The 19573-nt window shown below is 45.4% G+C and overlaps 1 protein-coding gene across 1 annotated transcript; it reads left to right on the forward strand.

Annotated features, from left to right (window-relative positions):
• The first annotated feature begins 578 nt into the window (after positions 1–578).
• LOC310696058 (TLC domain-containing protein 5-like) lies at positions 579–14149 on the forward strand. The gene is made up of 3 exons (XM_083481208.1): positions 579–821; positions 4412–4610; positions 9762–14149. Exons 2-3 carry the CDS (start codon positions 4415–4417, stop codon positions 10298–10300), a joined length of 735 nt encoding a protein of 244 aa, XP_083337334.1. The 5' UTR covers positions 579–821; positions 4412–4414; the 3' UTR covers positions 10301–14149.
• Positions 14150–19573: the final 5424 nt, after the last annotated feature.

Below are 19573 nucleotides of genomic sequence, written 5' to 3' on the forward strand. Positions count from 1 at the left end.
CCTATTTATCTACTTGCACTGGTGTGCTTTCAAACTGCTGGGTTAGCATGCGCTGGGACAGAGCAACAGGAGCTCAATCCGTCGCAGGGATTTGAACCGCTGACCTTCCAATCAGCAAGCACAAGGGGCTCAGTAGTTTAGACCACATGGCATGGCGTTCCTTGTGAGAACAGGATGCTGGGCTAGATGGGCCACTGGAGATGCAGAAGGCTCATCTCCTGTTCTTATGTGGCCCCATTCTGGCACTGGATATGTCGCCATTGTGACTAGTAGCCACTGACAGCCACCTTCCCATTGGGACACCATCTGATCTGGGGCCACACCTGCAAAGCATATGCAAAACCATTTGGTAAGTATAATGACCCTAATCTCATTCCAAAGAGCCCAGAGAGGAGGAGGAGGAGGAGGACTATTCTCTTCCTAACAGCCAATTGTCCTCACCAACCAGCACTTTTTCACTCAGGTCCTTCTGAAGTATAATCACAAAAGAATCTGGTTTTACTTGCCCGGCAATAGACGTAGTAAGCCTGTCATAAAAAGGAAATGTGAAGGACCAGCAGTCATAATAAGCCAACCTGCCCTCAACTGGAAGGTTATAAGAGACTGGGGAGCTCAGTGACTCATAATGCGCATGGGGGAATTGGCCTCCATGCTACTGGGACCAGGAAGTTAAAACTGCTTCCTGAGTTTCTGTGCGAGCTCTGCGAGCCCTTTGAGACAAATACAGTCCTTCGTTCAGCAAGAAGTTACAGAGGAGGCCACTGGCTGTTTGCTTGACTGCTGGTGGAGTCACAGCCATTCCTGTTTCAAGGAACTTGTTTGTGAGTACCTGGTGGGAATCGTGCCCATGTAACTTTCATTTTGCTTGTAGGGGTGGTGAACTCACCAGGGGCTAAGTAGCAGAAGGAGGTGAGGAAAAGAGTAGGGAAAAAATACCTGGAAAACACATGGATTATACGGAGCTGTCTGCTAGCTCATTGATCTTCATGTCCTACCAGAGATTGGTCTTATTTATGTGTAAATGTTTTTATATTCCACCTTCTCACAAAGCATCAGGGCACCACACAGCAAAATTACTGGGTTTTCCTTGTTTTTGTTATGTATTTTGTGTTTTATCACGTGTTTTTATCTTGTGAACTGCCCTGATACCTACGGGTATAGGCCGGTATACAAATTTTAGTGAGGATGATGATGATGATGATGATGATAAGCTTTTAAGCCGACTGTCTACTCAAGATCATTTTAAACAAGTGTGTAGGCCTGTTGGCATTAAACAGTCTTCAAGAGAGACCTGGAAGTCAAAAGTGAGGGTGCCTGTCATATCTCTGCTGCTAGAAACTTAGGGAACCAGAACCATTAAGGTTGTGTACACATTACTGGCCTAAAACACAGCTGGGTCATTCTTTTTCTCTATTTGGAATAAAGCTGGCTTGAGGGAGAAACGCATCAAAATGCAGCATTTCCTAAGAAATGAAAGGATACATAGAGGAAGGGCTTTTTTTCAGTCAGAGCTCATCGGAGCTCAGTTCTGGCACCACTTAGGTGGGCACCATTGCCATTCTAAGAGAATGAGGGGGAAGTTCATGGTGAGCTCTGGCCCCTCTTCCTCTAGAAAACTAAAACTGCATACAGGGTAGATATGGATTGTGCCTAAAGTCGTGTTTACACTGCATCCCAAACCAGCACTGGAGTGTGTACTCAGACCAAATGCCCAACTCCTAGTTCATAGAAACCCCTTTCCCAGCCCAAATTTGACAACTGTGATTACGAGGGTGAGCCACTAGATGGTGTCTCTTGCAACTCCATCCATTTTGAAATTGTCAATGAGCAGAAGGCTCACTTGATCCCCCGGTTGGGGTCTTGTTTCCTTTGCTTATTCAGTTTTGCGCCAGGGTTGCAGTCCTCCCCATGCTCCACCCACAGCTTTGTCAACTGCTGTAGAAAACTCAGATAAAGGAAAATGCCTTTCTGTAAAAGAGTAAAAAAGAAAAAGAAAGGTAAAGAACCCCTGGATGGTTAATTCCAGTCAAATTAGACTATGGGGTGTGGCACTCCTCTCTGCTTTCAGATGTCAAGGGAGCCAGCATTTGTCCACAGACAGTTTTTCCACGTCATGTGGCCAGCATGACTAAATCACTTCCAGCTCACAGGACTCCATTATGAGTGCCAGAGCGCATGGAAACGACGTTTACCTTCCCACAGCAGCAGTACCTGTTTATCTACTTGCACTGGTATGCTTTTGACCGCTAGGTTGGCAAGAGCAGGGACAGGGAGCTAACCCTGCCAAGTGGATTTGAACTGCTAACTTTACAATTGGCAAGCCCAAGAAACTCAGTGGTTTACACTATGGTGCCACCCACATACCCTATAAAAGAGTAATGGATAGGGCTGATCGCCTTGATAATGTTCGCAGTATAGGCTCTGAGTTTGCCTTTGTATAACCCTGGTTAAAGGTGATGAGTGATGACACCAAGCAGCTGTTGGGGAGGGGAAGCGAAAGGTGGATTTAGTTTCCCCAGTTTCTCCCTCTTTCTCCAAACAGCTCCAGGGAACTTTTACTCATATTTTAACAGTGATTGTGCACAGGAAGTCAAGTCCTGGGGAAATATGCACGGAGTCCATCCTCTTGTCATTCTTCAGCTGATCAAAAATTATGAAGGGATGTTTTTAAGTGGTTGACCTAATTAAGTAACCACTTGAATGGCCGTCCCTTTACATATTGAAACAGGCCATTGTTTTGTGGAACCTGTATAGCAAGTTTCCCTTAAGCAAGACAGCAGTTGGGATTTCTTAAAGCACAGCAGGTGCCCCTGCCCCATACCCTACTTAAAGGGAAGAAGTCCACCTTTAAGATTTCCACTGCATTTTTGAAACAAATAATGTGCAAGGCAGGGCTATGTAGAAACAGGGTCAGCCAGCCCAAGAGACAGTCTGAAGCAGCTGCCTCGAGTGGCAGAATCCCACGAGGCAGTGCCCCCATGGAAACCCCACCTCCCCTGCCACTGGAGATCTTACGGAAAGCCACTGCCGCTGCACAACTCTGGTAAGCCGAGCTTCCACTGAGAAGGGGCAGCACCTTCTCATTTTGCCTCAGGCAGCGAAGCAGGACAGGCTGCCCCTGTTTGTGTGTCTCCAGAAAAAGGCAGCATTTGGTCCTGGAGGCAGTAATCAACATCTTGAGAATCTCTGCTTTAAAAAATCAGGGCAAGTTTCTAGCCCTTATGGCTGAGTCAGAATGCGTCAAAGTACATGGTCAGCTTGGGCTGAAATCTGGACATGGCAAGGTTGACTCAACATTTCCAGCAATCAGGGGACAGAGATCAGTGTCCTGAGGAACTACCATCCCCTAACAAAATCAGAATGGTGCAAAATAATATGAATCACATGATAACATGAAATGGAAGCGTATTTACATAACTTCTGTTAATATGCATAATTCCTACAGCTCTCAGAATTCAGGTTATTTGGTGTGGAATTTTTGGGCAGTGTGGGCCATCTGCTCACACAAGGCACTGATATGACTGGGATGAACTCTGTGTTTTTCCTGCCTGAGCTCTACATTCTTTTGCTTGCACAAATGACCAGGGTTTGTTTCACAGGGCCAGTGACTTTCCAGATTTTAAAGCTAGGCTTTAAAAATAAAATAAAGGCAGAATAAAGTTTAACCATGTCAAAGCCTGCAGCTAGGGATGCCACAAATATCTGTGATTTTCCACGCCCACCATCATAGCTGCTTATTTGCTATTGCAAATACAGTGTCCTGAACAGGCAACAGCAGGTTTCAGCATTCAGAATATTATTGTTGCAATCATAGGAATGTCTGAAACTACTGTGTACCAAATCAATCCATCTAGCTCCATATTATCTGCACTGACTGGCAGTGGCTTCCCAGGGTTTCCCCCCAGGCAGGGGTCTCTCCCAGCCCTCCCTGGAGATGCCAGGGATTGAACCTGAGACCTTCTGCAGGCAAAGCAGATGCTCTACCACTGAGCTACAGCCCTTCCCTTAAGACATAGGAAGCTGCCTTATATACTGAGTCAAACTATTGGTCAATCCCAATATTTGCAAGTTCGTCCGAGGTCACAATCGGAAATCATGCAAGCCAATATGCTTGGTATTCACTGTAATTGTTCTTGGTCTCTGAACTTTACACAAATAATTATTTTCTGCACTGGTTCTGACCTTTCTCCCATCAATTGAAATTAATCTTGAAATTAATTACGTAAGTTTCAACAATGGCAGATAGTGAGATGCATAATGTTGATTTTAGCAGAAGCCGAACTTGAGCAGAGTGGAAACAGCGCTGATTGCAATGAAACCGCAACGGGACAGAAGTCGTCAGCTCCTTAAGTCCCCAGTTGTAACTGACTTAATCCATACCTTTCTCTCCCCACTCTTTTTTGGCTACAAGATTATGATCGTCATCATTCTGCAAGTGATCTGCAGCCTTGTGGTCTGGCTGTCGCTCTATGGCGGCTTCTTGTACCGGAACAAGCATCGCAGCCCCGAATGGAGCTGCCGGCTGGTCACCCTTTTGCATGGGCTAATTGTCACCTTCTTCTCCGGCTACATCGCTCTGATTGACGGGCCCTGGCCTTTGACTCATGCAGGTACGCAGAGATGATTCATCCTCAAGGGGGTTGTCAGAGGTAACAGGGGGTCAAATGTGGGTGCAGTTGCTCCACTCGCCCACCACGGCTAAACCTCTGCCTGCTGTGCCATCCCCATCCCAAAAGCACAGCTCCACTGTGACATTATTCATCCACCCATCCATTCATTCCATTTACATCTCATCTTTCCTCCAGGGAGCTCAAAGTGGCATACACAGTTCTCCACCTCCTCATTTTATCCTCACAACAACCCTTTGAGAGGTACGTTAGGCTGAGAGACTGTGACTGGCCCAAGAACGCCCTGTGAGCTTCATGGATGAGCAGGAATGAATGAATGAATGAATGAATGAATGATCTCCTGGGTCCTAGTCCAACCCTCTAACCACTACACCATTGGCTGAGAGTATTATTTGCAACCCCAATTGCTCCTAGAGATCTGAAGGCCCAAGGAAAAAAACATCCCAGCAAAAATAGGGTGGAGAATTCCATTTCCCTGCCATTTTTTCCAGTTTCTTCCCCAACTTCTTTTATTGTGAACTTAGAGAAAATTGGGATATAGGGCATTTTTTAAATTTGATTTTTCTGCGGGGGGGTGGGGGTAGGAGGCGGATTCCAGGCATTCACATCTCTATTGTTCACTGTGTACAAATAATGCCATGTAGCACTTATATAAAGCGCTTTGGGATGTTCAAAGAGCTTCACTTGTAACTTGTACAATGACCCCGAAAGGTAGGTCTGTATCATCATCCTCATTTTATATCCGGGAGAAGCTGAGCTGCAGTTCAGTGCTAGAGCATCTTCTATGCACAGAAATGGCCCCAGATTTAATCCCCAGTGGCATCACTGGGTAGGGCTGGGAATGTGCCCCTGCCCAGGACCCTGAAGAGCTGCTGCTAGGCAGTGTAGAGACAATACTGAGCCACATGGACTAATAGTCTGACTTGGAATAAGTCATTCTCTGCATTGAGAGCAGTGGCTTGGCTAAGACATTCCAACTAGCATCTTCCTGATTTGTAGCTCAGACCCTTGACTCCCATTTGTCCTTGATTCCCCTAACCCAGGTTCCCACCATTCTGATCTTCACCTGATGTCTTACTCCTGCACTTTGTCGTCTACTCCCGGCTCCATCCACTTCGCCGCTTCCATTCCTGCCTCGCCTTCCATCCAGCTCACTTGAGTCTTCTTGCCTCGTTCCTACCCTGCCATAATTGTTTTTCCTCTGGTACACATAAACTTCCCAGTTTCGCCCTTCTGTCCCAGATCAGCCGATTGAAGGAGAACAGGAGACCACATTCCTAGACACCAGCTTTCTGCAACCTGGTGCCCTCCTCCAGCTCTTTTGGACTATAACTCGCATCAGCACCAGCCAGCACGACTGTGCCAACTTGGACTGGTGAGAGTTGTAGTCCAAAACATCTGGAAGGATGTTTAGAATATGGATGTCTAGAATATGGTTGTGGAAAGCTGTTGGCCTGGGAGGAAACTTCATTGAACTTGTTGGGCCTTACTTCTGAGTAGACGTGCCAAAAACTGGCCTGTAAATTCTGCAAAATGAAGAAATGCATTACCCCATTTATAGTTGCAGATTGCGGCATTCCCCATGCCCCCACCCCCTGCAGAATTTCTGCTTCCTACAACTCTCAGCTTTTGTTGCTGGAATTTTATCCACCTCTTCTTCTTTTTAACAGCAAGGTTCTAGTACTTTTGAAATGATATTTGAAATTATATAAATAATATCTCCATAGAATGTGGACTTGATCAGTGCAGATGTTTTCCCCTTATCTGTTTCAAGCAGAGAGTCCATGCTGCTGGATAGGGTCCATTATTTCATCCTCTGTGCCCACAATGATTCTCTACGCTCCCTTACACAACTAAAAATGTACACTGGATTTATTTTGAACTATGACTTGCTAGCGCTCATCTTCAGAACTTGTCACAAGGGCTAGAATATGGGAGCAAATGAAAAAAGAAAGTACCTCTGGCCATGTGCAGAGGGTCCCATCTTAGCACTGAGCCCCTCCACTTTTCTGAATATCTGGGAAAAGGGGGTCAGAGTTTCTAGGTTGGAAACCTTGATATACATGTAAACTGTAACCTTCTAACATCTTCCTTTAAAAACAAAACATTATTATGCCCCTACTTTTACTTTTTCAGTCATTCATTGCACTTTATACATTAATTGCATGTCATTCCCATTCTCTCTGTTTTTTGCTCACAATAATCCTATGAGGTAGGTCAGACTGAGTGATAATGACTGACCCAAGATTGAGCTAAGCAGGGATCTGAATGTGGGTCTCTGCCGAAATCCAGCAAACTGCTTGCTACCCTGCAAGGCCACTGGTTATGCAGCTTGATTACCATAATGCCTGCATTGTCTGGGAACAAATCAGACTTGCCCTATAATGACATCACAATCTCTGCAATTTCCGAAGCGTGGGTCCTGATGGCAGTTCCTAAGATGCTTCAGGAAAGGTCAACTGTTATCTGAGATCTCCAGTTTATTTTTGCTGGAGGTTCAGTGGCCAAAAAAAGGGTGAATTGCTAGCCTCAGAATTTATTATTATTATTAAGACAGACAGACAGAAAGACAGATAGGTAGATAATAAGCAAGTACAACAATTCCCAAGAACCTTATGCAGTATTATACCTGAAGGAGCGTCTCCATCCCCATCGTTCTGCCCAGACACTGAGGTCCAGTTCTGAGGGCCTTCTGGTGGTTCCCTCACTGAGAAAAGTGTAGCTACAGGGAACCAGGCAGAGGGTCTTCTTGGTAGTGGCGCCCACCCTGTGGAATACCCTCCCATCAGATGTCAAGGAAATAAACAACTGTCTGACTTTTAGAAGACATCTGAAGGCAGCCCTGTTTAGGGAAGTTTTTAATGTCTGATGTTTTATCGTGTTTTTAATGTTCTGTTGAGAACTGCCCAGGGTGGTGGAGTATAAATATATTATTATTATTATTATTATTATTATTATTATTATTATTATTATTATTATGATATCATATCCTTGGTGGTGGTTGCAATTGCTTACTAGTCCTGAGCATGTTAGTGCACACTGCCAACATGATTTCAAGCTTTCACCCATAACAATGAGGACTAGAACTTTAACAGTGACCCCCAAATGGTGGTGCTTCCGCTGCCCTGCTGTCAGATGACCCACCATCTTTTGCCACTTTCCTTCTTTGCCCTTGCCTTTCGCTCTTCTGTTTCACTTGGAACAAATTCACGCCTGAATGTCATCTCCCCTTGCTGTGTCCTCGCAAGCCCTCGCTTGCATTTAGTTCAGCTCCTGATCGCCAGGATTAGGTCTTTATAACTGTTTCACGAGGCACCTGTCGTCCTTGTGGGAGTATCTAAAAATTCCTCCGAGCCTGCTCTTACTCTAAGCCATTTGACTGAATGACATCTGAGCTACTGACACCAGCTGCAAATCCCCTTTTCTCCACTTGTGTAATTACTGCTAGGGTGATCAGGGGGCCCAGGGCACCATCTGGGCAAAGGCACAAAATGGGCATCAAATATACTACAGTGGTACCTCAGAAGTCGAACGGAACCCGTCCCAGAAGTCTGTTCAACTTCCAAGATGTTTGGAAACCAAGGTGCAGCTTCTGATTGGCTGCAGGAAGTTCCTGCAGCCAATCAGAAGCTGTGGAAGCCCCATTGGACGTTTGAGTTCCAAAGAAAGTTTGCAAACCAGAACACTCCCGGGTTTGCGGCTTTCGGGAGCCAAAACATTTGACTCGCAAGGCATTTGGGATCCAAGGTACAACTGTATTGTATAATAATGCTAACTGTGTTGATTTTTCAGTGTAGCAAAACCAGGCATGCTTCTGTAGCTGATGAAAAACCAGACATCAGCTTATTCCAAGGCTTAGTATGAGCAGCAGGCCAAGCCAGAAGGGCAATGATGCAGCTTCTTATTAGTTCCCTGCCTACGGCACAATGCTGAAAGCTGCCAAGGCTGTAGTGGAGAAGTTCAGGGAAGTTTTTAATGTATGATATTTTAGTGTTTTTTTGGTTTCTATGGAAGCCGCCCAGAGTGGCTGGGGAAACCCAGCCAGATGGGCGGGGTACAAATAATAAATTATTATTATTATTATTATTATTATTATTATTATTATTATTATTATTATTAAATGAAGGGCGTGCAGCATCAGGAGCTGCGCCACCAGCAGACTTCCTGGCAGAAGAGCTTCCAGGCAGGAGCAGTCTATCTGAGTAATGAGAATTCTCAGTGGCCTTGAAAACCCACAGCAATTTGCCCCAATGCCACTTCACGGGAACTTAGGAAACTGCCTCCCACATACCTTTTGGTCCATCCTGTATTGTCTATTCTGACTGGCAACGGCTCTCCAAGAATTCAGACTCAGGGGTCTCTCTCAGCCTGACCTGGAGATGCCACTGAATTATGACTCCCCCCCCCCCCCGAGCATGTGGGAGAGAAGCTATTAAAAACTGAGAAGTTGTTCTGGGAATAGTTATGGAGTATCTCACAGAACCAAGGCTTGAGTTTTGCATGCATGCAACACACACACACTTCAAAACCAGATTTCCTGTTTTAGAATCTGACCTCTGGATGCATAAACACGATAGTTGATATCATTCCCAAATACTCTTTTCAGGGTAAGTTTCTCTTTTGAGAGCTTGCTCAAATTTTGGTGATGGAGAGGGTCAAAAAGGCATGGGAATAGGTCTGGGACATCAAATGGCAAAAGCATTGGATTTTCAGTGTGTAAAATGTGTTTTTTGTTGCAGTCGTACCTCAGAAGTCGAACAGAATTCGTTCCAGAAATCTGTTCGACTTCCAAAACGTCCAGAAACCAAAGCTCGGCTTCTGATTGGCAGCAGGAAGCTCCTGCAGCCAATCAGAAGCCATGGAAGCCCTGTCGGCTTCCAAAAAACGTTCGCAAACCAGAACAGAAGTGAGTTTCTGGGTTTGCAGCGTTTGGAAGCCAAAACATCTGAGTACCAAGATGTTTGACAACCAAGGTACAACTGTATTTTAAAGAGCAGTTTAGAAACTTATAAGGTGCAAGGGTCATCATTTCAAGCAATGTTAGATTTGCACCCTATGGTCCCTTCCAATTCTGCAATTCTGAGATTCTAGGATGGCAAACTCAGTCAACCCTTTTTTTTCTCGTCTTTCCAGGCTACCCCAACACGGCTCTCCAGGTCTGCCTGATGTGCTTGTCGCTGGGATATTTCCTCTTCGACTTGAGCTGGTGCATTTATTTCAAGAGCGAGGGCAACCTGATGCTCTCCCACCACATGCTCAGCGTCAGCGGCCTGGCTTTCGTGCTGATGATTGGCAAGTCTGCCACCGAGATCAACGCCGTCGTCTTCGTGAGCGAGATCACCAACCCTCTGCTGCAGCTACGCTGGTTCCTACGGGAGATGGGGCGCTATCACAACCTCCTGGGGGATGTGGTGGATTACCTTTTCGTATTTCTCTTCCTGGGGCTGCGCATCGCCGGCGGAGCATGGATTGTACAGTCAGTGATGACTTCGCCCAACACCATCTGGATGCTGAGGGGTGGCGTCCTGGCAATGTATGTGGTCTCCTGGGCATTTATGCTTGATATCCTCAATTTTGCCAGGAGGAAAACAACGAAGAAATATTTTGCTTGGAAGAACGAAAAAACGAAAGAAAAGCTTCCCAGTGAAAATGGACATCTGCCGAAATGCTGACTTTGACTTCCCAGTGGGCTGTTGTGCAATAATCGAGCAATAAGCAAACGGAACCTGGATAGCTCAGTTGGTTAGAGCGTGGTGCCCATAACGCCAAGGTTGCAGGTTCGATCCCCATATGGGACAGCTGCATTGCAGGGGGTTGGACTAAATGACCCTTGGGTTCCCACTCAACGCTACAATTCTATGCTCTTATGAAGTAGGAAGCATCTTTTATGGACAGGAAACTGTCAAGGTGCTTCACATAAGAAAAACTGGATTGGGAGGAACCAAGGAACCGCTGACCTCCAGAGCTCGTTCCAAAGATGAGGGATCTTTAGGGCCAGACATGAATCATGTTTGGAAAGATGGGTGGATATTCACCTCGAAGGAAACTGGGCAGAAAATGCCAGTGCTGGAGGAATGACTAAACCACAAAGCCTGCAGGCCAGTGGCCTGTAGGGAAAACAGGGCATTGCCCACCCAACCTCAATCTGACCTCAGCCAGTCCTCACTTGTCCTGCCTTTTTTCTTACAACCAGTGCGGGAGCTGGCACTGGCTGGGGGTTCTTCCTCCTTCGTCTCATTGGTGCCTTTGCAGAACTTATCAAAGAAGAAGATGGAGACAAAACCTGAATTACCTCTGCCTCTTACTGGCTTCAACTCTGCCTGTTACTGACCTCCACGCCAAGGATGGTTGCAGACTCTCTGAAGCAAGGATCTGGCTTCTTCCAGCTGCTCCACACTGCCAAAGCCCATCCAGCTGGATTTCACAGTCTACAACTTCCTTTAGATTGAGGTACTGGAGGGTTCTCCCTGGCTCCACCAACAAGATCTCCATACATGCTCCAAGCCTATGGATCCTGACTGCCACACAAGCCTCTGACAGTCTCTTGACTCGGCGGCCTAGGCTATCTCAAGAGGAAATGGCAGGCATCAAATCTTGGACCACCTTGCAGTGGTGTAACATGGGTTGCCAGCACCCGGGGCCGTGTGGAAGGGTGGGAGGGAGGGAAACAGATGGAGTACATATGTTCATTCAACTACTTAACAGTGTCCACGTCACCTAAGAGATTGCAGCCAAGGCTTAAGAAAAGAAGAATTGTTCCAATGTCTGGAGAGGTCGCTTCCTGGTTCAACAGAGCCCAGTGATGGAAGTATGCACCTGTATTGAGGCAGCACCGGGTGTTAAAATTTTGTGCTCCTAACAATTTTGCACCCGGGGCAACTGCCCCATGGTCCTCCCATGCTATGCCACTGCCATTGTGCTGCTATTGGCAATCAGACTGGGTTTTTTAAAGCCTGCCAGCTTGATTACCAGAGATTTACCAGGAATCTTTACCTGTGATCTATGCTAGAATGGACAAGGCCAGCATTGAAGTAGGAATAATTTGAAATTTGCCTGCATCTGAAAAAATGCCCATTTGCAGCTGAACTTATTTCCAAACCCAGAAGCAGCACTTCCCTTCCCCTTGAAGCAGATATTCCCTTGTTGTAGTGCACTCAAAGTGGCCATGGCAGATGTTTTCTCTTGGCAATACAAACCTAAGAACTGTGACAATTGTGCAGACTCCTTGCTCCTGTTCCTAAACAGGCATCAGCATGGGGTCGGAAGACTGCTCCAGCTGTCACAAGTGTTATTTTTTGCACCGCAGTTAAAAGCTGCTGCTGCTCCCTCCCTGCGATGTCAAGGCAAACGCTGCTGCTTCTCATCACGGAAGTCGCTTGGGAATCTCCAAGCAACGATTTTCAGAAAGAACAGATAAAGAGGTTACAGGTTGCCCTGTCGGTTTCCACATGGTGCTTTTCACGGGAAGGGTTTTTATACTGTGCCGTGTCCTGATTCTGCCATCCAGAACTCTCTCCGGTGCTCAGGGGGATAATTTGTGCTAATCTTCCTGTGCTCCAGAAAACTGCCCTTGATCTCCCGGGGGGCGGCGTCTCTCTGGCTACACAGGAGGCTTGCCTGCAGCTCAGACTTCGGTGTGGCTATGAAGCCTACTCACTTCTCAAGAATGCCTGCTTTGGGTTTATGAAATGGAGACACACACACACACCTGAAAAGCTGCTGGCATTTCGCCTTGACTCCGGCAGTCCAAGTGTGTATCCACACATATGCATTCATGTGTATATATAGAGAAGGCAAAAAGTTGCAGTCTTATGGCGGCTTAGCTGTAAGTGGAGATGAGGGATAAATCCAATTCTGTTTGCAACAACATGTCAAGCAAATCACAGCCGTTCTTCGAAATTTGGACTTGTCTGAACTTTGCAATATAGCCTAGCTAAGTAAACTATACCCCCCCCCCCAAATGCATATACTGGGATAAAGTGTGCATCAGAACGCATCTATTGGTGAAAATAGCATACAGCATTGAACTATGTCGGGGGAAATGGTATTGCAAAAATGTGTCAATTAGGCAAAATTGCATACAAAAGTTTGAATATTCGGAGAACTCTGCACTAAAAATGCTGCCGAATTTTCGTGATTACTTTTTTTTTTTAATGAAAGCTGATATGGAAATGTGGAGGACTGAACTTAGGAATGGAAAAATGAGAAACTGCAACTGACATATTTGCCCATCCCTACTAATAAGTAAGCTCTACTGAACTGAATATGGGACTTCCTTCTGCATAGACATTATAGAATTGTGTGATAAGGAAATATCTACCTTGCCCTACAGGAGATTTACAGCACAAGGATATGCACGTCTACACAAAGTAAACACCACCTAGTTTAATGGGACTTACTCCTAAGTGAGCAGGAGCAGGATTGCAGCCGTAAACTGCATTAATCAACGTATTTATGTGCTTATTTGATTACCTCCTATCCCCCCCCATTTGACACCTCTGGATTGACACCACCATCAATAAACCATTTGGGTACAGTGAACAGATCTCATATACTGAAAAGTCTTCAAATTGTTGATTCAGACAGGCCATAAGGTTGAATCAACACTTGAATTCTTCAAAAAAAATAAAATCAAGAGAAGCTATACCACTAGTCAAACCCAACAAACACGTATACCACCACCAAAACATCCCAAAGGAAATATATTTAGGTGTAATGCTGAAAGCTGCTTAGCTGCCTCATAGCTAACCTAAAAAATAAATGGCGGCTTATATAGAATGCCACAACTTCCAGTCATGAGAACAGAGGACAATCTCAGCTTTCTTGAGTCCTGTCTTCCACCTCTTAGCTCCAGCAGGGCTGGATCTGATTCCTGGCTGGTGTGTTAGTTACAAGCAACTATATAAGGAAACATTCCCCAGCCAGGGAGGGGTGGCCTCTAGGTGTTCTGGACTACAATTCCCATCAGCCCCAAGATCATCATACAGCCATGTTGGCTGATAGGAATTGTAGTCTTGAAATCTGGACAGCACCAAGTTGGAGAAGGCCAATACAATATCTCCATTTTTATCCGACAATCAAATTTTTCATCTTGTCCCAAATATCCCATTCAAGCGAATGAGTCTTCAGCTCAGTTTCACCACGTGGATAGCAGTAGTACGTGCCGACAATAGAAAATTATTTAGGGGGGGGGGGAATCAGAACACGTCATATACTTTGTCTTGGACAATCCTGTAAAGTAGGCCAGTATTATAATTCCCAAATTGCAGGTGGAGACTGAGAGGGCAATGTGGAGACTGAGAGAGACCCAAAAATGTCCATGGGGGGTGGGGCTTTCCTAGTTCATAGCTCTCGAGCTGTGATTCTGAGCACACTTCCATGGGATAAAACAAGCCAAGGAGCTGACCGAAATGTGACCTTCTTCGTTGAGAGCAGTGTCTCTCTCGCGATGTACAAATCAATGTTCTTTTTTGTATTTATTTATTTATTTTCTGAAAGAAATAAAATTTATTGGATTTTTACATGCAATAATAAATGAGCAGCGTAACGCCTCCACCACCCAACCCTAAAACAGGGATCAAGTTGTACATTGACATGAGCAATTCTTATCGATTCATGTCAATTATTCAAATGGGCGGTATCGTAATGTCTCAGGAACAGCACAAACATTGTTTTATCTGTTACAGGCAGTTGTTCCCCAGGAAAAATACTGCTTTGGAGAGTGCATCTTTAAGACCTAGTTTCATCTGTGTATTGAATAAACGGCTACGCTACTGCATAAAATTTGTCCGGTATTTATTACCGGGAGCATGGCGATAGAACTCCCTCCTAGCTGAAATTAGAGACGCCTTTTCTCTCTCGAGCTTCAGATCTTTCTATTTCAGCAGACATTTTAAGGATTTGTTTCCCTCATTTTTATGATTAGTTCTCTCTGATTTTAACCTTCATACGCTTTTCGTCATTTTTGGGTACTCCGCTGATAGAGATGTCAGCAATTAAGCACTAGGACTTGCTGATCAGAAGGTCGGCAGTTCGAATCCCCGCAACGGGGTGAGCTCCTGTTGCTCTGTCCCAGCTCCTGCCAACCTAGCAGTTCAAAAGCACGTCAAAGTGCAAGTAGATAAATAGGTACCGCTCTGGCGGGAAGGTAAACAGGGTTTACATGCGCTGCTCTGGTTCGCCAGAAGCGGCTTAGTCATGTTGGCCATATGACCCAGAAGCTGTATGCCAGCTCCCTTGGCCAATAAAGCGAGATGAGCCCCCCAACCCGAGTCAGCCACAACTGGACCTAATGGTCAGGGGTCCCTTTACCTTTACCTTTAACGACCTTCAATCAATGAATCAATCCCTTTTGAATTATCAGTTATTTTCTCAGCAATAGCCCACGAAAGGTGCTTCATAGAATTGTAGAGTTGGAAGGGACCACGAGAGTCATCTAATCCAACCCCCTGCAATGCAAGGATCTTTTCCCCAATGTAGGACTCGAACCCAGAACCCTGAAGTTATTAAATGAATAGTCAATAAATCCTTAGTCCTCATATCAACATTTAGGCCTTTGAAAAGGGACAGTGAAAACAACTGGGGTGAGATATCTATGGTCCCTTGAATTGTTTTGGATACTTTGGAGGACACCAGTCCCCCAAATGCCTTTAATAATGCTAAAAAATGCATTTATTGATCTTTTTCTGCTTAAAGCCATTTTACAAATGATGGCTGCTCACTTGAAGCAGTCTCCTCCTATACATGCCTACTCAGGTGTATGTTAGTCACACAGAATTCTGTGGGAGTTGCTCCCAGTTAACATTTTATTTATCTGTTTCATTTGGGAGCATTTAATAAGCATTGCACAACGTAAAAACCAAAACAGTATCATTAAAATACCAGCAAAACTTTAGTATAAAAGCAGAGGGAAACAAGTAAAACAGGATTTCTAAAACATAAAACAGGGTCCTTGATCTCCCCATCCCCAATAATTCTTTACTGAAACTTTTCCATCATACAATACAATAAAACACAAACTAATCTAAATAAAAACAAAAAAGAGTGAAGTAAATGCAAAACCCTCTCTCAAAGGTATATCTTAATCCTTGTCTCACCTGGAAGCTTCCCTTCCTTCTCCCAACCTCCCACCCTGGGAGATCTTTTCTTCCCAGCCTCTCATACAGGGTCCTTGATCTTATGGGTCAAGGAAAGCCTAGGCGAAAAGAGAAGTCTTTACAAGACCAGTTGCTGGAGACCGCAGGAGGGAAGAGTGCTCTTGTGTTCGAATCCTACCTGTGGGTTTCCTATAGGTATCTGGTTGGCCACTGTGAGAACAGGATGCCAGACTAGGTGGACTAGATCCAGCAGGGCTCTTCTTAAGACATCTGAAACCATTGATGGTTGCAGCCTCACCTGTACAGCCTCACAGTACAGGGGCAAGTGAATAATAATAATAATAATAATAATAATAATAATAATAATAATAATAATTTATTTATACCTTGCCCTCCCCAGCCAGAGCTGGGCTCAGTGCGGCTAACACCAGTAAATAATAATAATAATAATAATAATAATAATAATAATAATAATAATAATAATAATAATAAACCAATTTAAAATACAGGTTAAAATATAATTTAAAATGCAGCTTCGTTTTAATAGTAGCCCATAGATCAAAACCATAAGGGGAGGGAAACATAAGGGTCAGACTGAGTCCAAACCAAAGGCCAGGCAGAACAGCTCTGTCTTGCAGGCCCTGTGGAAAGATGTCAAGTCCCGCAGGGCCCTGGTCTCTTGTGACAGAGCGTTCCGCCAAGTCGGGGCCAGTACTGAAAAGGCCCTGGCCCTAGTTGAGACCAACCTAACCACCTTGTGACTTGGGACTTCCAAGGTGTTGTCATTTGTGGACCTTGTGGACCTCTGTGGGGCATACCAGGAGAGGCGGTCCCGTAGGTACGTGCACATTTTGAGATCACACAGCTATTAGATTTGACAGTGTGTGGTGTCATTAGCATAATACAGATGATCCTTCATGTCTATACTGACGGGCAGTGAATGTGCTTAGATGTGCAGCCTCAAGAGGTGCTTCACACTTTTTTTAAGAATGTTTCTTGCTGCTTCTGGAAAACACCTTTACCTGCTCACTTTCCTCGCACTGAGTTCCACATGGAGCTCTGTTGCCCACCAGAACTCGACAGAAAACAGGGCTGAACTCCTTGCTGATGAATGGGAAGCTCAGTCCGAATTGCTCACTGCCTCTTGCCCCCGTTAGGTTTGCTTTGACAGGTGGATGGGCTGCCCAACTGTCAATCACCTGATGTTATTATTCTGTCATATGATTGGCATACATGCGGCAGTGTTCGAAACTACCATTGTTCTAGGCGCAGTTTCTGAGCTCTGGGCGCAGTACTGCACCTATGATTTTCGATTAAAACTGCCGAGTGGAAGGAAAGAAGGACCTTTTTCTGCCTCCTCACTTCCAGCTACTCTCTGAAGACTGGAGAAGAGGCCCTCTTTAGAGTATTAGGGGGTGGGCAGGGGAAGGACAAGACCATGTGAAAAATGAACACAATATTTTAGCTGCAGTTCATTCATTTTCAGCTTTGTATTTTTGTTCTTAAAAAAGAGCGCCTAGACATTCTGTTGTTGCACCCATAACCTAGGGTCAAAGTTGGCGTGCGGGGTGGGGAGGAGATAAATATTTTGTGGGAAAATGCCGTATCTGGAAATTAGTGAGGAAGAGGGAGAAAGGGGAGAAAGGCCCAAATCACTCCCCTACTCCAAATGGCAAAGAGTGATATTTCTTGCAGCAAGCAATTAGCCATCCACTAAGTATGTAAAGGAACATGGGTGGCACTGTAGGTTAAACCACAGAGCCTGGGCTTGCCGATCAGAAGGTTGGTGGTTCAAATCCCCACGATGGTGTGAGCTCCCGTTGTTCGGTCCCTGCTCCTGCCAACCTAGCAGTTCGAAAGCACGTCAAAGTGCAAGTAGATAAATAGGTACCGCTCTGGTGGGAAGGTAAACTGCGTTTCCGTGTGCTGCTCTGGTTCGCCAGAAGCGGCTTAGTCATGCTGGTCACATGACCCTGTACACCGGCTCCCTCGGCCAATAAAGCGAGATGAGCGCCGCAACCCCAGAGTCGGTCACAACTGGACCTAATGGTCAGGGGTCCCTTTACCTTTAAGTATGTAAATCTGCGAATACAGAGGCAGATCAAATTTTAGTGATTTGTCATGATTCATGGGTGGCTTAAACAACAGGAAGTCCTTGATGATATGCCTTAAGGGCATTAATTGACAGCAAAGTAAACAATAGAGGTACTCTTAAAATCGAGGGCAATTCGGGGTTCACAAAACTAGAATGGCAAAACTAGCAACAGCAACGAAAATCCAAGGTTACCACTGTTGCAAAGGCTGTGAGTAAACACAGTGTTTATCGCTAGTTAAGCTACATGAGGGGACTTCACTTTTGTTGTAGGATATAATATGTATCTCCTAAGAGGAGTGCTGCTATTCAGGATTTCAGCCACACACACACACATCCCACTTTCCCCGCAATCAACCAACACTTTCAGGAAAGGCTCAAGTGGAAGAAAGCGATGCTTGTTTGCTTTGTTGGATGTACAAAACAATCATGCACAAAATGGCTTAATTTATTTGTGTTCAGAAGGGCAATTGGTCATGCCAAAGTTATGCATGACTGGGCCATCAGGACTGGAGAGATCATCATCCGACCTGACGCACGGTGTGATAATTACTAGACTAGGCAGAGCCATAAGCAAACATGTAATCAACACTGGCCTTTTAATGAAAGCATAGAATTCAGAGGTCCATGGAACCAAAATGTTGTATTTGATTGAAGAGCCTTCTGGGGCCATCAGCCCAGAAAGGTCCTCCCCACCTCAATTACCCTGTAGCTTTGTTCCTAAATGACTTGCTATGGGCTGCTTCATACAGCATCAGAAGATTTTCCTACCTACCTACCCACCCACTTTTTTACCAGTATTTTCCACTCTGTAGGTGGAAAATGTGGCATGGCAGTGTGGGAGAGAGACGCTTGTAGGCTGCATAAACACTATAACTATAACTTTAAATTTATTTACTTATTTATTTGATTTATATCCCACCTTTCCCCCAGAAGGCATACATGGCTTTTCCTGTCTCCCCACTTTATCCTCACAACAACCCTGTGAGGTAGGTTAGGTGAAGAGACAGTGACAGGCCCAAGGTCACCTCGTGAGCTTCACAGCTGAGTGGGGATTTGAACCCTGGTGCCCCAGATCCTAGTCTGACACTCTAACCACTATGCCACAGTGATGTATCTGTTGGTCCACCCCTTGTGGCTGGTGCTGATGGGAGTTGTAGTCCGAGAGTTCTGGGTGACACCAGATTGGGGAAGGATTCCTGAGTTCCGAGCATGAGAACTTGTGACCCTCCATCAGCCTCAGCCAAAAAGGCAAATTGTCAGGGATGGTGGGAGATGCAGCCAAGCAACATCAGAAAGTCCACAGATTCCCCACTCCTGTTCCCAGGTTATATCTAGGCCAAGCATAGGCAAACTCTGGCCCTCCAGATGTTTGGGGCTACAATTCCCATCATTCCTAGCTAACAGGACCAGTGGTCAGGGATGACGGGAATTGTAGTCCCAAACCTCTGGAGGGCCGGAGTTTGCCTATGCCTGATCTAGGCCAATACTCCAACCATGAAACCACTTAAGCACCTTCAACACACTTTCCCTCAAAGGATTCTGGGCACTGTAGTATGCAAGTAGCGGTTCTCAACCTGTGGGTCTCCGGATGTTGTTGGACTACAACTCCCATCATCCCTGAGCTCTGGCCTTGCTAGCTAGAGGTGATGGGAGTTGTAGTTCAACAACATCTGGGGACCCACAGGTTGAGAAAGGCTGCGTGTAAGCGGTAAAGCACAGTGCTCAGAATTCTTTGAGGGGAAGAATGTGCTTTA

This window comes from Podarcis liolepis (genome assembly GCF_965112155.1).
Source record: "Podarcis liolepis genome assembly, chromosome: 16".
Taxonomy (NCBI): domain Eukaryota; kingdom Metazoa; phylum Chordata; class Lepidosauria; order Squamata; family Lacertidae; genus Podarcis; species Podarcis liolepis.

Coding starts and splice junctions, on each gene's coding strand:
- LOC310696058 (XM_083481208.1), top strand. CDS start 4,415: ATGATCGTCATCATTCTGCAAGTGATCTGCAGCCTTGTGGTCTGGCTG. Junction 4,611..9,761: donor CTGGCCTTTGACTCATGCAG/GTACGCAGAGAT, acceptor TCGTCTTTCCAG/GCTACCCCAACACGGCTCTC.